The sequence below is a fragment of the Sceloporus occidentalis genome, unplaced genomic scaffold (assembly GCF_023333645.1).
Source record: "Sceloporus occidentalis isolate IW3139 unplaced genomic scaffold, rSceOcc1.0.p SCAF_2, whole genome shotgun sequence".
Lineage (NCBI taxonomy): Eukaryota > Metazoa > Chordata > Lepidosauria > Squamata > Phrynosomatidae > Sceloporus > Sceloporus occidentalis.
Window position 1 is genome coordinate 108478041 of NW_028316982.1, and position 18900 is coordinate 108496940.

General features: G+C 41.7%; 1 protein-coding gene across 1 annotated transcript in view; it reads right to left on the reverse strand.

Moving 5' to 3' along the window:
* The window catches only part of LOC149318850 (protein bicaudal C homolog 1-like), a 145265-nt gene that overhangs the window by 79025 nt on the left and 47340 nt on the right, over positions 1 to 18900 (reverse strand). Inside the window, exon 2 of the mRNA XM_089510569.1 lies at positions 10825 to 10871. Coding sequence (XP_089366695.1) covers positions 10825 to 10871 — 47 coding nt within the window. The remainder of the gene's footprint in view (positions 1 to 10824; positions 10872 to 18900) is intronic.

Below are 18900 nucleotides of genomic sequence, written 5' to 3' on the forward strand. Positions count from 1 at the left end.
TATTTCTAAAGATTAATTCAGGATTAGCCATGCCTTATCTCCTAACACACAAAAAAATTAAAGCTCTGTTCATTTTTTTAAAATTAATCAATGAATGTAACAAATTGTTCATTATCTTGATTTGGCAGCACACAAATTCATTAAGGGATGCTTATCTTTGCTTAGCCTCGGTTAAGCAGAAATATATCTCAGCTGAGTCTCATACTGAAAGCTGCACAGATCACACTACTGAAAACATAATACAATCCAACTTGGTGTTATACTCACACAGTATGAAACACGTACACTGAGCCAGCAGGAGAGATGATAGTTATCTTAACAGTGCAATTTAATATATTATTTTAGGGGGGAAATTCTGTAGCTATGTGTCAGTATAAACATTCTTCATTCTATATAAAATATACCTTTTATTGAACTTTTCATACATTCACCTGAAACATGTTCCAGGATCACAACTGGTTATTTACTGCAAGAACAAGATTGCTAAAGGAGCAATTAGCACAGCAAAAGAGAAATGCAGGATTGTTCCAAGAAGTTAACTTAATACAGGCTCTTCTAAATCCAAATCATCCACCCACCAGGGAGGTGTATTGCTGTTTCTCTGCATGATTCGCTGCTCTAAACTTTCCTCCTGCCGGGAAGGGCAATTCTGTTACATTTCTGCATGTGATGTGACTGATCCAAAACTGCAGCAAGGATGCACTCGGTTCCTTGCTGAGTTTTGCATGAATTCCCATATTGTTCCAGTCAGGAGACATCCTCAGGAACAGGACAACAATAAACTTGACTGATACAGCTGGTTATTATGCTCACAGTCATGGTCAAGGGGGCCTCAGATTCTGAATCAAAACAAAGTATGTCTTAGTAACCTGAATACAGGAGAGAGCTGCAAGAAATAATCTAGTTTAAAGTAATGTAGATCTAAGAACATATGTCTATGGTTAAAGTTAGAGAAACTTCAGGTGCATCCTTTGCTAGTCCCTTACAGAGGAAACTTTGAAAAATAAACACACACTCCTAAAAACCTCTACGGTGATGCTCATTTCTATTGCCTATATCAATAGAATTCCTTAAAGCCACTATTTCCAGAGTGGGATGCCATGTGGAAAAAGTGAGAAATGTCAGCCAGGGCTCAGCACACTTTACTTTGTATGGGTTTCAGCAGCCATGGGATAATAAATTGCAGCTGGAAGACTATTTCCAAGCGAGTGAAATTCTACCAAGACATGTATCTATAGCTGAGAATTCCCAAAGCCAGATGTGAAATAAGAAATTGAGTGGTATTAAGTTAGAATGCAAAATCGCTCAGGTTTCTGTGGTATTTCAGCCCACGGACTGGAGATGGAAGCACGTATATATTTCAACTTCCAACATTTTAAGCAGTCTCAAGAGTTAGTCATCACAGATGAATGCCCCCTTTATATGAGCCCAAGGAGCATAACTGTCACCATCTCTATGAATGCTGCCTTCCATGCCAACTGGAGTCTGCATAAAGATCTCTGTCCAATGCGATTATTTAACAAAATGCTTTACATTAAACATGTGACAGTTCCAAAGAAGATGGACACCACTGGCATGACATGGTGGATGGGCCATTAGCGGATCCATGTGGGCACATATTTTGACATGAATACAGACTAGAACAATTATATTGCCCAGTGAACATGTAAAACAGACATGGAAATCATGCAGCTCACCAAGTATTGCTGATTTGCAACTTGTAGTATTTCTTACTACAGTGGATCCTCGGTATACGCGGGGGATCCGTTCCGGACCCCCGCCCCCCCGTGTATACCAAAATCCGCGTATGCTCAAAGCAGTATTCTGTCCAATGGCGGCGCGCGTGCACGTGCGCTGCCATTGGACAGAAAAGTCTCCTTCCTCTTTCCCCTCCTTCCTAACCTCCCTCCCTCCCTCCCTCCCTCCCTCCCACCCACCCACCCACCCACCTACCTACCTACCTACCTAAACTATCCTACCTTCCCTCCCTCCCTCCCTCCCTCCTTACCTGTGTCGCCGCGCCGCTGCTGTTGCCGCCGCCGCTGAAAGTGGCCCGGATGCAGCCTGGAGGTCTCTTGGCCTCCAGAAGCAGCACCCAGCCGTTTTGTGGCGGCAGAGGCCGAGGCCGCGAGGGAGAAGAGGCTTGGCCTCGTCCTCCTCGCGGCCTCGGTCTCCGCCACCGCAAAATGGCCGGCTGCTGCTCCTGGAGGCCAAGGGGCCTACAAGCTGAAGCCGGCTCTTTAAGAGAGGCGGCGACCAGGGAGGAGGAGGCCAGGCCCCGTTCTCCCTGGTCGCCGCCGCTCAGGAAGAGCCGGCTGCAGCCTGGAGGACAAGGGGCCCTTGTCCTCCAAGCTGCAGCCGGCTCTTTAAGAGAGGCAGCAACCAGGGAGGAGGAGGCCAGGCCCCGTTCTCCCTGGTCGCCGCCGCTGAGGAAGAGCCGGCTGCAGCCTCGAGGACAAGGGGCCTCCAGGCCCCGCCGGCTCTCCTTCGGCGGCGGAGACCAGGAGAAAGGGGCCTGGCCTTGTCCTCCTGGTCGCCACCGCTGAGGAAGAGCCGGCTGCAGCTTGGAGGACAAGGGCCCCTTGTCCTCCAGGCTGCAGCCGGCTCTTCCTGAGCGGCGGCGACCAGGGAGAACGGGACCTGGCCTCCTCCTCCCTGGCCGCCACCTCTCTTAAAGAGCCGGCTGCAGCTTGGAGGACAAGGGCCCCTTGTCCTCCAGGCTGCAGCCGGCTCTTCCCCATGGCGGTGACCAGGGAGAACGGGGCCTGACCTCCTCCTCCCTGGTCGCCGCCTCTCTTCAAGAGCCGGCTGCAGCTTGTAGGCCCCTTGGCCTCCAGGAGCAGCAGCCGGCCATTTTGCGGTGGCGGAGACCGAGGCCGCGAGGAGGACGAGGCCAAGCCTCTTCTCCCTCACAGCCTCGGCCTCCGCTGCCACAAAACGGCTGGGTGCTGCTTCTGGAGGCCAAGAGACCTCCAGGCTGCATCCGGGCCACTTTCAGCGGCGGCGGCGACAGCAGCGGTGCGGCGACACAGGGAGGGAGGGAGGGAGGGAGGGAGGGAAGGTAGGTTAGTTTAGGTAGGTAGGTAGGTAGGTGGGAGGGGGGAGGGGAGGGGAGGAGAGGAACAACTTCCGGGTTTGCCATGCGCGTATGCTCAAATACGCGTATGGCAAACCCGCGTATAGGGAGGATCCACTGTATTAGCTAAGCTGGCTAGGGATCCTGAGAACTCTAGTCCAACAACCTTTGGACTGAAGCACTGTCACAATACCCCTCTTTAGGGTGGTTCCTCAGAAACCTATTCCTGGCTTACTTGCCACCTTCCTTAGCCATTTTAATCACAAGATCCTAATCAAGGTCTTAAGGTATCCCCAGACCACTGGTTTGAAAAGTAAAGTATGTTTATGTAGGTTCACTGTGGGGGATTCACATTACCTTTTACACCAGTTTTGAAATTGATTCTTCCATGTGAAGTTCATATTGGGCCCGATTCTGTCACAATCCATGCCCCTTACCCCCGGTGTATCCAAAATCGGGCTAAAAACCGTCTTTTCTCAAAAGACCCGGGTTCCGCTAAATATGAACTTGCCCTCAGTCATGATTGGGGCAAATTCAGGGAGGGATTAAGGTCAGAGGGCAAGCAGAGGTCAGAGCATTCCCTCCCCTCATTGGAGGGGAGGGGGAGAAGGAAAGAGCCGAAGGAAAAAGGGGAATGCAAAGCATGAAGAGGATAAAAGGAGAAATCAGGGTAACGAGGGCTGCAAAGGGCTGTCAGAGGGGAGTGGAGAAAGTGATGATGATGGAGGAGGAGGAAGGAGCCGTGGGAAGAAGGGAGCCTGGAGGGCATCCTATAATGGAGCAGGAGGAGGAGGATGAAAGAGCCAGGGCAGAGGGAGGTGAGGGTCAGAAGGAAGGAGGAGGAGGAGGAGGAGGAGGAGGATTGCCCAGGGAAGTAGGGCTGTGGGGGCAAAGCTGGGGGATGTAGGGAAATGGATGCAGCAGAAGCAGCCTCTTTTGACAATTTATGTGCATGATTTTTTGGGTGCTTGCTTTCCTCTTTCTCCTGGAACTTAAGAGCCATTATTATTATTATTATTATTATTATTATTATTATTATTATTATTGGTGTTATATGCGGGTGCTACAGTCAGAATGCCTGTGCTGCATTTCCCTTTTATTCCCAATTGATTCCATGGGTCAGTTGGAACTGACAGGTCACTCTCTCTTAGCCTCAGTGGAAGGCAATGGCAAAGCTCCTCTGAAGAGAATGTAGCAGGACGAAAGGGGTCAGTTCAGGTCAAGTCAAAGGCAGGGCATGAATGGAGCTCCCATCAGGCACCTTCCCATCCCCCTTTTTTATTTTTTAAAATTATTTTTGACAAAATATGTGCATGTTTTTTTCCCCTGAGGCAGATATATAGAGGGATAGAACATGGCTTGTTCACTTTCCCTTCTATTTGCTGGCTTCCAGCAAAGGGGAAATGTTACAAATGGGCTACACTTTTTTCCCTTTGCGAATCAATCCTACAATTCGAATGTTACATTTGTTCCTCTTGTAAATTAGGCAACTGGCAAAAATGATACATACTTTTGCTACTGTCTCTAAGGAATTCAGGGGCAGCCTTTTAATTGCAAAAAAGAATGCAACGCAATCGCATCCTTTTCTGGCATTTCCGAGGTGAGGAATTTATTATTATTATTATTATTACATGTTAAGAGGCATTCTGGGGTGGCAAGGAGTGGGGGATACAGGATGCATTAACTTGCATTTTGGGGTTGAAAATGGGGCCGGGGCAGATCATAACCTGCACTGGCCCAAATGCCCCCCCCCCCACACACACACATAGAAAAAAGAGGTTTTAAATTTTGACGTGCGCACTTTGGGGCATTTTGTGCCTGGCTCTTTAAAAAAAAAGAGGGGGGAATCACACTTCCGATGCCCCTGCAAACATCACCTATGACGATTGCTTGATTGACAGCAGGCGCCCTCAAGTTAAACCCGATAAGGCATTCAGGTTAAAATGCCCCTCAATCGTAGTGGGCACTCGCTAATGGAGAGATTCAGGGGAGGTGCATCTGGATCTACCCAGTTCCACCCACATTAACTGGGCCAGTGTGAATGGGGCCTGGGATCAGGTGACTATGATCTAGCTGCAGAGATCCCAAACAACACTTCCAATCCAGGTAAGAGGTACCAAAACAGAAAAAGATTTTACTGACACAAGAAAGGTAACTTAGACTGGCCTCAAACATCACCAAAAAACATTAAGTTTACAGAGTACATTGTTATTTTTCCTGATCATTATAATCCATACCGTTGCATAACTTAAGCCTCTATCTCTTCAACTTTCCTCATTCCCTATCTACAGGTGTAGTCAGACTGTAGAACTAAAGCACCACTTTAACTGTGATGACTCTACCTATAGAGTCTTTGGAACTGTAGTTTTGTGAGGTAGCAGAGCTCTCTGACAGACTAGGCTGAACACCTCACCAAACTACAAATTACAAACTCTTTAGGATACTCACTGCAGTGGTGTCAAACTGCTTTAATTCTGCAGTGTGGCTATACCCTAGCTCTCTCACTCTAACTTCCCTCCTTCCCCATTTAACCTTCTTGCCCCACCTTCCCTCCTTCTCTATACAATATTCTTTCCAACTTGTTCATTCCCCATTAACTAATTCTCTCTCAATACCTGTCACTCTGGAATTGGAGCTCCAGCCTCTCTAAACTTTGCAAAACAACAACAACAACAAAACAGCTGGGTTCCCAAATTAACCCTCACAGAATTGCACATTAATGATGCTGGGAATTCTAGTCCAATAATATCTGGATCGGAGCCTAATTCACTAAAGTGAAGAGTATGATCAAATTTATGCCTTCCATTTGTAAGGATGAGTGATGGCTGTTCTACATATTCAAGCCATTATTAACAGATAGACAGACTTAAGTTCATTCTTTATACAAACAAGCTCTTTACATGTATTTGAATGGCATTATTGCCACAGTATCTCATGAGTGCTATTGAACTGACCAGCAGCTTCATAAATACTTCCCCCAATATCTGTGGAAGAGCCACCACACAAGAAATCTTGCATATCATCTCAAAAAACAGTGGCGGTGGTACACACATTTAGTTGCAAATCAGAGTGCTACACTTGTATGCTTGCATGCATAAAACCAGGCCAAAGGTGATACTAACAGAATTAACTGATGAGCAACAATTTATGAAGTGCAACGTTATTTTGAAATTGCAATCATAGCTTGGATGTATTATTGAAAGTATGACAGTACCTGCTACTATTGGGGATGGGACAATAAGCATATAATGCTTTAATTAACTTTAACATTGTTTCTAAAAAAATAGTGTACCAAATAACATTTATTCAGTACTTCTGAAATGATATGGGAAGGTCATTTGGAAAATTTGGGGCAATTTCCTAAAATATATTTATTAAACATTTGAATTTATTTCTTTCATTTTTAATTAACATATGTATTTGTAATGTATTATTGCACTGCCACTCTTGAAGTAACACATCTCATTAATTTAAAAGCAACACTGCCAACATGTTACTTTTTAATGAGTAACAATCCAAGATTTGATTGAGGCAAGCTAAATATCCACCAGGTACTCCTACCCCTCAAATGGCCATACTCAGTGTGGCACAGAACCCAGGTAAAGGGTCACATCCATCAGTCACTGGGCAGAAGCCATGTTATATGTCAGATGTTGCCCAAAATATCAACGACTGATGTAGTAAGCCTATAAAGGAGAATAATTTCTATCACTGCTTTAAGAGTGTCACCCATGGTTCCAAAGATTTCAAGTAGCTGTGGGCACCATCACAAATTACTGGACAGCATTAGACACTAACAGGCATGCATTTCACTCCTGGATGAATAAACCATTATAAAGCTGAAATCATTACATCTGAAGCTATCCAACTAGCAAATGAACAAGAAAAAATATGCTAAACATTAGGATGGCATTCCTCTAAGGGATGCCATCTAAAAGGCTTTGATTCGCGTTCAGCTGCAGACATAATAATGTCCATGGGACCACAACTTCCCTACTCTCTCACATCTACATTCTCTCACTGTCTGTTTGCTACAGATGGGCTTCTGTTAATCCTCATTAAAATACTCCATTTTTAATTGGGTTTCTGAAAGAGGTTCATTTCTGTTACAGTTGAGAATAGCCAGGTGTAAATTTGTCTAAACATAAAGAGTCTGTGGGTAGACGTGATATGGTGCAAGCATGCAATTATGTAACCTAGATTTGAATGACCCATGGTCTAAAGGCTGCACAAGGCCTTAAGCATGTGTTCAGGATTTTGCTGATACCTCTCCTTCCCCTGTTAATTCCCCCCTTAGTTTCCTACCAGTTTTACAAACACTGGTTTCCTCCTGCAGTTGCTAGCAGTAAGGAAAAATAACTTACACAGAATCTCCAAATCTCTATTTCCTCCCTCAGGGATCTTATACAGATCACATTCTTCTTGCTGGGGTGTGTGTGTGTCAGAGAGAGAGGGGGGAGTGGGCTCTCCATTCCCTCCCAGTGTGGAAAAAGGATTGCTGGTGTATGCATGTGTGCATGTACACACTCACACAGATCTCTAATGCACATAATGTCCATGAGCAGTATCATATGTGGCCCCTTATGGTCAAAAGAATTGTGTGCCCTCCTATAGGCATACTCCCAAATCTTCTTCCAAGGAATGTTACATTTGTGTTTTGGATGCCAAAGCACAGCATAGGCTATAAACAGCTGCTTGGGCAGTGTTATAAACAAGGCTTAACTGGCAGTGTTGGGTTGCAATTCTCATATCCAGGAAATCACCTAATTCACAGTTCTAGCAGACCGATTTGGCCACAGTACATTACATTAATAACATTTGCATTTAACTTAACTCCAAAAGGAGTAATTAGTGGCTCTTGCAAAGCAGCACCCCTGCTTAGCATTCACAAAGGCATCCACTACAGTCACTTCAGCACATTATATTATGTAGCTTAAGTTCTATAAAATCAAACAAATGCAAAGGATTGTAACTAAATCATGTTTTGGACATTAAACTTAATCAACATTCTGACACATGAAATTGGCTAGAAAAATCTATGCAAATAGTTTTTTAAAACTCTCTAAACTGAAGCCATTAAAAAGTCTGGCTCTGTTGTATAACACAACACAGATCTTGGAGAAACAGTCATCAGGTTTTTGTGAATCCCTGCCCCAGCCCCAACTGTGTGTAAAATGTAAAACAGTCTGACTGAGCAGTTATTCTCGAGTACTCAAGCCATCTTCTCATATTCATACAAATACTCATAGTTAAAAACAGCTTTTGATTTCTTTTGTGTCTCTGCATTGTATGGTCTTGTAATGAAGACTTTATCCTTTTAATGGAGGAGAACTATCCAACCCCAGAAAGGGAAAAGAATTAGTATGCATCCATTTAAGTAATAAATCTAATAAATAATAGTTTGGTGGTTTATTATGTTTACTTCAATATTCAAATAAAGAAAGTAAGTGACCAGTGGCAATGCTATAGCACAGAGCACAATCCTCTTCCAGCACATATGGCTGTCCCAGAGGAATCTCTTTGTCACATCCCATGCTCAATATGTGCCCTATGACTCACAGGGGGCATGTATCTGTGTGGAAAGCCATACCAGCCTTCTGCATTTGGCAATATTTGGCGAATCTGTGCAGGAAGTATATTATTTCTTTTGTAAAGTAGGCATCTATTGAGATGCCTAAAAACAATCCCAGCTGTTAAACACCCACAAAATCACCCTCAAGTATGGATGTGATATGTGAGGATGGAACATGAGAAAGAGAAATAAGGAAAGCATAAAGAAAAAATTGGGGATGGATGGTGTGTGTGTGTGTGTGTGTGAGAGAGAGAGAGAGAGAGAGAGAATGAGAATATAAGAGAGTGGCAGAGAAACAGACAGGGAACTTTCAAAAGTTGCTCCTGAATGCTCAAAACTTGTTGTCTATATCTACTCCTGTGCCTGTGCATACAGTTCCACTGATTCTACATCTCTGGCTCACATAAACTCATGCCGAAAGACAGACAAAGCTGAATATAATAACCCACTTATTTGTTTATTGCATAGTAGCCAAAAGATCTCTTCCTCATTTCTTCACAAATCCCACCAAGTGTGTGTTCGCTGTGAAAAAGTTTCCTGTCTGGAAAAACTGGTGAGTTATGCTATGATCATTGTTGCCTGAATCCACATGATAATTTTTCCTACTACTGCTTTCCAGTTCTGTATAGTTTTCCCTTTTCACAAAATTTGCTTTTTTAATTTCACATGAGAATTAAAAAAGAAAAAAGAAAGATTGGAAGCAACTGGACAAACAAGACAATGAGTAAGCCATGAGCAACTACCTCACTGTCTAAAAACAGTTTAAAGTGTTTCAAAGGATTTTCTCACCAAATTTCATCAGAAACACTTTCAAATGCCATTAAAATGCAAGCTCCTGCAAGTCTGTATTTTCTGTTACCTGCTTAAAGTTAATGAATATTTAAATCTTGCTATGTTAACCACAAATGGTACTGCTTTTCCACAGTGGTGGGACTGCATGGTCCTGTGAGGCAAGAGACTATGCTCATGGAAGCAGTGCTGCCAATAGGGTCCCCCATGTCTGACAGACTTTTGCTGAGGAGCTAGCCTAAATGTGCTGACATGCCAAACAGTTATAGGGTGGCGGCGGCAGCAGCAGATTTTTTGGGAGTGGGGGATACTGGTAAAAGACCTCTCAGAGACAATGGCAGTAGGACCATAGCTAACACTTGTTAGTACAGCACAGAAGGAGGCACTATAAACTGACTGACTGGATCATTGCTACTGTTGTTGTGTGTCTCCAAGTAATTTCTGACATAAGATGACCTTGGAAAGATTTGTCCACAGTGTGGTTGCCATTGGCTTCCTCTGAGGCCCAGATATCATGAAGATTTGAATCCTGGACTTTCAGAGTCCTAGCCACTACATCAGGCCTGCACAACATATGGTCCAGGGGCTGCAAGCTGCCTGCCAAAGCATTCTGGGCAGCCTGTGAGGATGTGGAACAACTTAAAGACTCCTCCACTGCTTGGCCTCCTCCTGAGGAGAGTGCCCTGCGGTCTGCGGAGGAAGAGTAAATGCTTGCCCTATAAGGCTCCTCCGCCACCTGTTTTTTTCCTGAGAAGGACGAGCAGAGAAGAAGAGGAAGAGGACAGGTGAACGCTTACTCTGCAAGGCTCCTCTACTTTTTGGCTTTCCCCTGAGGAGGAGCAGCAGGAGCATGGGCAAACACTTGCCCCTCAAGGCATCTCCACTGCCCCTCTTTCTCCCAAAGTGAAGGATGGGGGGGGGGGGAGGAGGAGGAGGAAGGACAAATGCTCACCCTGCAAGGCTCCTCATTTGCTTGGCTTTCTTCTGAGAAGGCCGGGCAGCAGAGAAGGAAGAGGGGCAAACGCTTAACCCTCAAGACTCCTCCATCACTTGGCCTTCTCCTGAGGATAAGTCCAGGAGGAGGAGGACAGGCAAAGCTCCTCTACCACTTGCCTTTCTCCTGAGGAGAGGGTTGGGCAGAGGAGGATGAGAATGGAATTAATATTAATTAATTCTAATTAATAGTATCAATTAATATTTCATTAAAACCTATCTGCAGCCCAAAGAAGTTTAACCTGTTTTAATTTTGGCCCCTACCTACTGTCAAGTTAATCAGGTCTTCACTACACCATGCTGGCTCTCACCCAGATCATACTCCAGGCACAATTCTTTCAAAAGTTAACCCATAATAACTAGTGCAGACAGTAACGAGTGCACTATTTCTTACCTTCTGGAAAAAGTCTTCTCCACTTTTGCCTTTTCCTTCTGCAGCAGCTGAAAATAAAAAAGGACATAATTAAATAAATGTACATAATGCCCCTCCTAATGTGCAGCATCGTCCCTGAAGTACTTCCATATCTCAGATTAAGGAATATCATCAACTAGCTCTCCCACAAAAGGCACAGAGGGCACTATTTATTAATCAGGATTGCAATGATGCTTTCAATCCATTATGTTTGAAATTTCCTTTGCAAAATCAGGGATCAACAACAGTATTATCTAAAATGGAAGAGACATTACAAAGGAATTATTTTCGCATATGTGTATATGAATTGTGCATAATTCATGCAAATAATGAAAGATGAGACAATATACAACAAGACTTTGGTTGCTTAACACATATTTCAATACTTGTAATTTAAGTGGAAGAAGTCTGCACTTTCAGATCAATTTCATTTTGCAGGATCAAGAGCACAAGATATTGCACAGGGATAAGAAATGGGAAAAACGTGCTATGCTCTTGCCATGTTTGTGTGCTCGCAGGAAGATTTTCACATGACTTTGTACACATATTGTATTTGTCCCATCATCAAACTATTATGTTAGTGCAACTTCTCATTAACAACAAAAAGCTGTTAATGGCTTGCCAATAGCACTTCATTAGTGATATCGTGAATGTGTGAAAGGCAATCATATTTCAATAATGCCACTGAGAATACATCATTAAACCTTCTGGAAATAAACTGAATCCCTCAGTCCACCAGTTTGCCATTTGGCAGAATTCTGTGTCACACTTGTGAGTCACAGGAGAATTCCTTAGCAGTGAGAGAATACACATTTTTCTCTCTGATCACAAGCTCTTCTTTCAACATGCAGAATGTAAAAGCGTTATTTTACCTCTGTGAATCATTAATGCCCCATTATTGCAACACCGTGTGAAAGTGTTGCAATTTTGCCATTGTATCGTTCTTGCTAAATAGCATTAGAATAATGCAATTAAAGTGTAAATAGTCTTGATGTGATTCCAATTACCCAGCGGCTCCAGCCAGGATAGCCAGTGCTGAGGAATGCTATGTGATAGTCCCACAACATTTGAAAGGCTGGATGGCCATCTGTCGGGGATGCTTTGATTTAGATTTCCTGAAGGGCAGGGGGTTGGACTGGATGACCCTTGCGGTCTCTTCCAAATCTATGATTCTATAGTCCAACACTCAAACAACTATGTCATGTTGGCTCAAGTTGACTACGTCGCTATTAAGAGTTGACCAGGCAGTCCACACTTTTTGTTGCTCATTTTTTAAACATCTCAAACACTGGGTTGGGAGTCAAAGAGATACTTTAGGCAATGCTAAACACCTGGGCATGTCCACTGGTATTGTACTATTATTATTTTGAACAGACAATCACAATCACCTTGCAATATGACAATCTGCCTTTAATGCCTGTTCATTAATGTTCACTCATCAATGGCTTACTAGGGAGAGGGTCTGTTCAATAAATTTGGTTCAATAAAACTATCATGTGCACTAAGAATCAGTTGTGTGGTTCTCTGGGTCTGAGTCTAGGGCTAGATTTAATCACAGCTAAAGTACTATATGTAGCCTTTGAACTTCCTTCAATGAATAAACCAAGTGTGTCTGCATATTTGTAAGTAATCAGTTTCTTATCACTCATAAAACTTACTGACTTTATTCAGCCACAGACTTTTTATTTGTTAAATGCTCCCTTTGATATTTCAGTTTGAGATTAAACATAATTCAACATGCTTCATTTAAAAAGCCATGGTTGTCATTCTTAGTTATTGATCATACTAATGATAAGCAAGCAATATCTAGCTTTTCACACGAGAAAAACAAGTCCAGTGAATACTATACTAACCTTGAAACCTCTGCTATACATACTAAGGATACAGGGCTATTTTTTAAAAATAAAGCTCTTATGTTCCACTGCCAGTTCCAAGCATTTAAGATTTATTGGGGATAAGCAAACTTTCATAGTATTGGATAAATATCTGAATTTTCTAAACACTGCTATTGAGACTGTGAACAGCAGAGTACCTGAGAATTTCCCAAACTCTCCCAAAGCTCTCCAAAGTTTACTATCCTCACTATAAAAGATGAAAACCAAAAATCTAGCTGACTAGCAAGATTTAAAAAATGCAGCTGAGAATCTCTTCAGAAGAACTTCACCTGTACTAGACTGTTCACCATTAAGTATTGACTAAATTGAAATGAGTTCTTTGGTCCATATTTACTGGGAATTATGTCTTGAGAAAAAATTGCCAAACCGACTGTCTGCACAATTTCATCACAAAATGATTTGGCGGGTTTGTTTTTGCCTTGTGGGACAGATATGAGGCAACTCAAAATGCAGCTAAACATTTAATGATAAACATAAAGCTCTATTTTTAAGGAGGAGGAGGAGGAAGAGAAGGCAGAAAGGAATAGAAATGGTAGGCTGACAGTTTCAGCAGAGGATCATCAAAAGACTGGCCATTTTGCATGAGACTTTGCATCCATTTTCAATTCAAAATTCTGCCTTTTTTACAGTAAAATGTTGAACTGTGTTTTCATTTTTAAAAAGAACTTTCTCTTTTTCAAAACAGTACAGGTACTAAAATATGGATTCAAGAATGTTGAACTTACAATTATGTATGTTTTGTAACAAACTCAATTCAATTATTTTCCCCTCTGTGGATATAAAAACAATGGTGGAAATTTCATCCTTTCTTCCTTCCCTTTAATATTACCCAAACTGTAAGCTTAAATTTTGAAGAGAAGCATACAGTAACCGCACTTAGCACAGACTGAATACATTGATTTGGTTTTCAAATGGCTGGAAGCAGTTACATCTTGCTTGGATTAAACTTCAATTTATAATACTAATTAAACAGAACTTTTTCATCCTCATCCAATCACTTTAAACCAAAACTCCCAACAACATCTTCCAGCTGTTTTAATGGTATGTTAAATAACATGGGAACAAAATGGAGCCCCGAGGAACACCACAGGCTAGTAGTCACAGCATCAAACAGGCATGCCCAGGACAACCTTCTGGAAAAGACATACCAAGAGGGATGGCTGCTAGAGTAAAATAATGCCCCTATGTCCCATCCCAAGACAGATATGCCTTGATAGTACTGAAAGCTGACAACATATGAAGTAGAACAGGGATACACACTCTGTCTATTTCCTAATATAGGTCTCTCATGAAGAAGGCAATGTAATATTATCCTGTAACTAGCCAAATAATCTCATTCATCTAGATTATTCAGCATCTTGTTTAAGAACAGAATATTGGAAAATGGTTGAAAACCAGGAGACATTTCGTTTGTTTGAGGATTCATTACCGACAAAAACCAGGAGAGATTTCCTTTGTTTGAGGACTCATTACCCTCTTATAAGAAAAACCATACTTCATTGCAAGGAGTCATTTCTCTACTACTCTTTTCTTCCTTAGCTAGTGCTTCCCCCCATCAGAAGCCAAGAAGGGAAAGAGCCAAACACACACAAGGTGATATGTGGCCACATAGCCTGAAAAACACACAAAAAACCTATGGATGCCTGCCATAAAAGCCTTCGACTTCATATAGGAGTTTATCACACTAGGGAGATCCCGCTGAAAAATGGGATTTAAAGTAGATTTAAATTTAAAAAAACCCACAAATATGGGAAGTTTATCCCATGATGTTGCTGTTAAAGTGAAATAATGCAAAGTTAAAACGGAGGCAAAGCAGAGAAAAATGGCAGCTTTTTACTTTCAGAACTTCCTGAAAGTAAAAAGCTGCAATTTTTCTCTGCTTTGCTTCTAGTTTAATTTTGCATTATTTCACTTTGGCAGTCCTTATGTGTGATAAACTTCCTGCATTTGCGGGGTTTTTAAAAAAATTCAAATCTAGTTTAAATCCCATTTTTCAGCGGGATCTCCTTAGTGTGATAAACTCTATACACATGATGAGTTTCTTCAAGAATTCTGTCCCTATCCACAGGCTATACACAATGATAATTATCAAATTTAGATAGACAGAAGCCAACATCACATCAAGATCTGTACTACTGACAGTATCTAGTTGACGTAGATATGCATAATTTTATTTGCAATGCCTAACTCAAATGGTCACAAGTGAGTGATCTTTACTTTCTTCTCATGGGCCATACTGCAAAAGACCTTTGAACATCCAAACCAGACCCAACAGATAACTCTGAGGAAATGTAATGACAATCAAGAAGAACTATTCATGCCATTCTCAAAAGAGACATGATTTATGAGGTTTGCTATCCATGCTGCACATTTATTTCTCTGATATATATGTTTATTAGATCACAACCACAGCTTTTCTATACTGGTTTCATGCCCTTTACAGCAAACAAACTGCCAGCCCTGACTAAACCAAGGAAAGTCATAAAACAGGTTTTACAGTACATGCCCCCCAGCAAAAAACAAACAAACAAACAAACAAACAAACAAACCCAGTAAGTTTTATTTGCTTTCTGGCAAATATTTCTATATTTTAATTTAGAAATACTACAAATTTTGCTAGGCACTTTGCTCATAAGAAAATGGCCATTATCCTTTGAGGCATGGAAACATTGGACCCTTCTTGTACTGCATCTCTTTCTCGATTTCCGTAACATGTGGAACATTGAATAGTCTGAAATAACTCTTTACTACTCGACTTCAATAACGCTTCACTACTCGACTATGCTAGTTATGATAAAATCTGAAAACCACCGAAGAGGCTGATTTGTGTAACAAAATGTACCTTTGGATTCTTGCTTAGTTGAACAGAATGTATCACAGAAATTAAAATACTGAGGATCCCTGGCCTAATCTGATGACAGCAAGTCCTTTTCTCCCATTATTAAAACACACAGTCTCCTGTTAACGTCTCTAGTTTAACAGACTGTGCATTTTTCTGTTATACTATTTGTAAAGACTAGCAGACCATTCCTAAGAAAGCAGTCTATTCTATATAAACTACAGGTGTGCTGAAAACTGTATCTATTTCACTCCAAACGTATATGTCAAACAATTCATATTTTCAGATTTACTCCTGTGGTTTCCATAGTTATCTTGCAATATTGCATTTCATACACTTCTCATTTTCAGCCAATATGGGGCTGCAAAGATTCTATCCAAAACTAACAGCAGAAAGTTGAAACAGGTGTTAACTATTATAGTACCCAAGAACTTCAAGGTTTTGTCTACTTAGCCACGAGAAAGTACTATTGAATATTCTTGAGATCAAATTTATACAAATGGTCTTGAAATTCTACTTACATGTTATTTTAATTCCAGATTACTGTAGCAACCCTTAGTACATTTAAAAGAGCATAAAGATTTATTAAGCCAAGGAAAATTTGGTGTAAATGTAGAATGGAGAATTGTTGTCTTTTTTAGAGTAAAATTATCCATTTAATACAAAGTGCATAATGTATCTAGAGGTTGTAGTAGCAACATAGGTCCCTATTTATACTCTCAATATCCACAGTCCTAAAACCAATTAACTACTAGCCTAAATTTAAGTGTTAGTACAAGATAGAGTAGACCCACTGAATTCATTAAACTTAAGTGTGGACTCACCAAGTTCACATGGAGCCTATGGGCCTACTCTAATCAGGACTAACCATTGGATTTAGGATCTTAATAGTAAAGTAACCTACTCCTTTTTACATTGGCAACCTTTCATTTATGGTTTCTTGACCTAATTCATCCTGTTCAAAAGTGCTTGGTTTTCAGTAGTACAAAACCCATCACAATACTCCATTTTGCAGCTAAATGTATGTGTCAAGCAACTGTGCTATGAGAACTCAGTATGAATTGTGACAGCAATAGGACATACACTGACCATTTTGATACAAGTTCAGAATATAATTTATCTGCATTTAGTACAAATACATTAGAAAGCTACTTTTCTAAGTCTGTTCGCATTATCAGCATCCTCCTACTTTTGACATCAAGGAAATGAAGTCACTGTTAAGTCAACAAGATCAAAGCACAACAGAAAACTAGACTGGTGAGCACAGTTGTATTTTCTCAGCTGTTTCTGCACTGATACATGGAGAAATGAATTGTCTATTCTTGTTAAAGATCCAACAAAAGCTTCCACTGTATGTCTGAAATCAGACTCAACATGGCAAATCTAGAAAAAGACATGTAGATTCCAGAAAAAAACTTAAGCCCTATGAAGGGACACATTGACAGTAAACACATGGGAAGGGAGGACCTGTCCTTCCCTCTTCAATTCTGTCACTCACATGGGGAGCAATGCATCAAGATAAAGATTTCTCAAAGACGAGAAAATTTGTAAGGATTCTTCACACCTCGTTTCCCTATACATGGAGGTTCTCCATGCAAGAGGGAATCCTGATTTTTCCTCTTCAGATCATCACTACCCCGTCCTTATCCCGTCTTTGACTGTGATCCTGCAAAAGGCTTTCAGACTGCAGCACTATTGTCCCAGCATTGAAGCAGCATTGCATTAACACTCCCGTTAATGCAAAATGCTAGGCAATGCTGCTTCAATGACAGGACAATAACAGGACAATTATGCATGTTGTTGTGTGGAAGTCTGTCGCACAATTGTGGTAAATTGTGCTTTCTGGATGGGATAATGTCCAGATAAGCGTGACGTCGTATGAAAATTTTCTCGCGATCGTACTATGAGAATGGGAAAAGGATGGAACAAGGACATTTCATTCCCCATTTGATAATTTCCATAGAGATTATGGAGATTAATCCTCCACTGGGGTGGCGGGTTAAAGTACTCTCCCCCTCACAAGTTAAACAAATTAAATCAATTCATAAAAAAATTGTTACTCTTAGCTACGTTTCAAACACCTAAACAGCGCTAGAGTTTTGTGTTGTACTGGGCCGATGGAGAGTTACTGACTGCAAGAATATACACCTACATCTTAAATCTTTTTTAAAGTCACACAATGAATTGAGCACAGCCAATGTGGAGTAGGGCTTATAAAGGACCAGATAGCTCACAGTATATGGCTAGGAGATTACAATGTTCCAAATGATTAAGTTATTGATATAGCCAGCATATTAATTCATATAAGGGATGGAGTTGTAGCACACTATTACAACTATTATGGCCTTATATATGCTCACTAACATACCTGAGGGTAAAAATAATTATACCATCAAATATCACTTAAAATAAATTCTGGTGACTATGTGCCTATATCCTTATAAATGAAAGTAAGGCCATCTAACACTAAAGGAACAGTTTCTGTCTCACACTCTAAATACACAGAACTGCACAGCAAAGGGAAGGTGACATTTAAAAACTCAACAAGGAGGCATGAGGTTCCAGGATTGGCATAATGTTGACAGCAGTAGAGCCTTTAGAGCAGGGGTAGGCAAACTACGGCCCGCGGGCCGGATGCGGCCCGGCAAGGCCTTGGGACTGGCCCCAGCCCGGTCCTGCCGCCGATTGCCGCCGGAGCCCTTGGCCTCTCGCATGAGGGCGTGGGGCCTTTGGCCTATCAGGAGGAGGTGGGCAAGGGGGGGCAAGCGGCAGACAAGGGGGGCAATTGTTTATAGAAACCTCAGAAACATGCATTTATATTAACATTTTTTTAAAAAAGCAGCATTTTTTTCACGTGTCCTTCATTTAAAAAAAGTGTCCTCCATTTGAAAGTTTTGTCCTACATTTGTCCCGGTTTATTTATTTATTTAATTAAAAAAAAATATTTAATTATTTATTTTTTGGCTTCGGCCCCCCAGTTGTCTGAGGGACAGCAACCCGGCCCCCGGCTCAAAAAGGTTGCCTACCCCTGCTTTAGAGTGTATGAATGAATGATGTGTGGCTCCTTCCAAAGTTCTTGGAATTCTGAATTCCCATCATAGAATCACAGAATAATAGAGTTGGAAGAGACTGTAAGGGCCATCCAGTCCAACCCACTGCCACGCAGGAAATCCAAATCAAAGCATCCCCGACAAATGGCCATCCAGCTTCTGTTTAAAGACTTCCAAGGAGGGAGATTCCACTACATTCTGTTCCACTGTCAGACAGCTCTTACTGTCAGGAAGTTCCTCCTAATGTTGAGGTGGAATCTCTTTTCCTGCACCT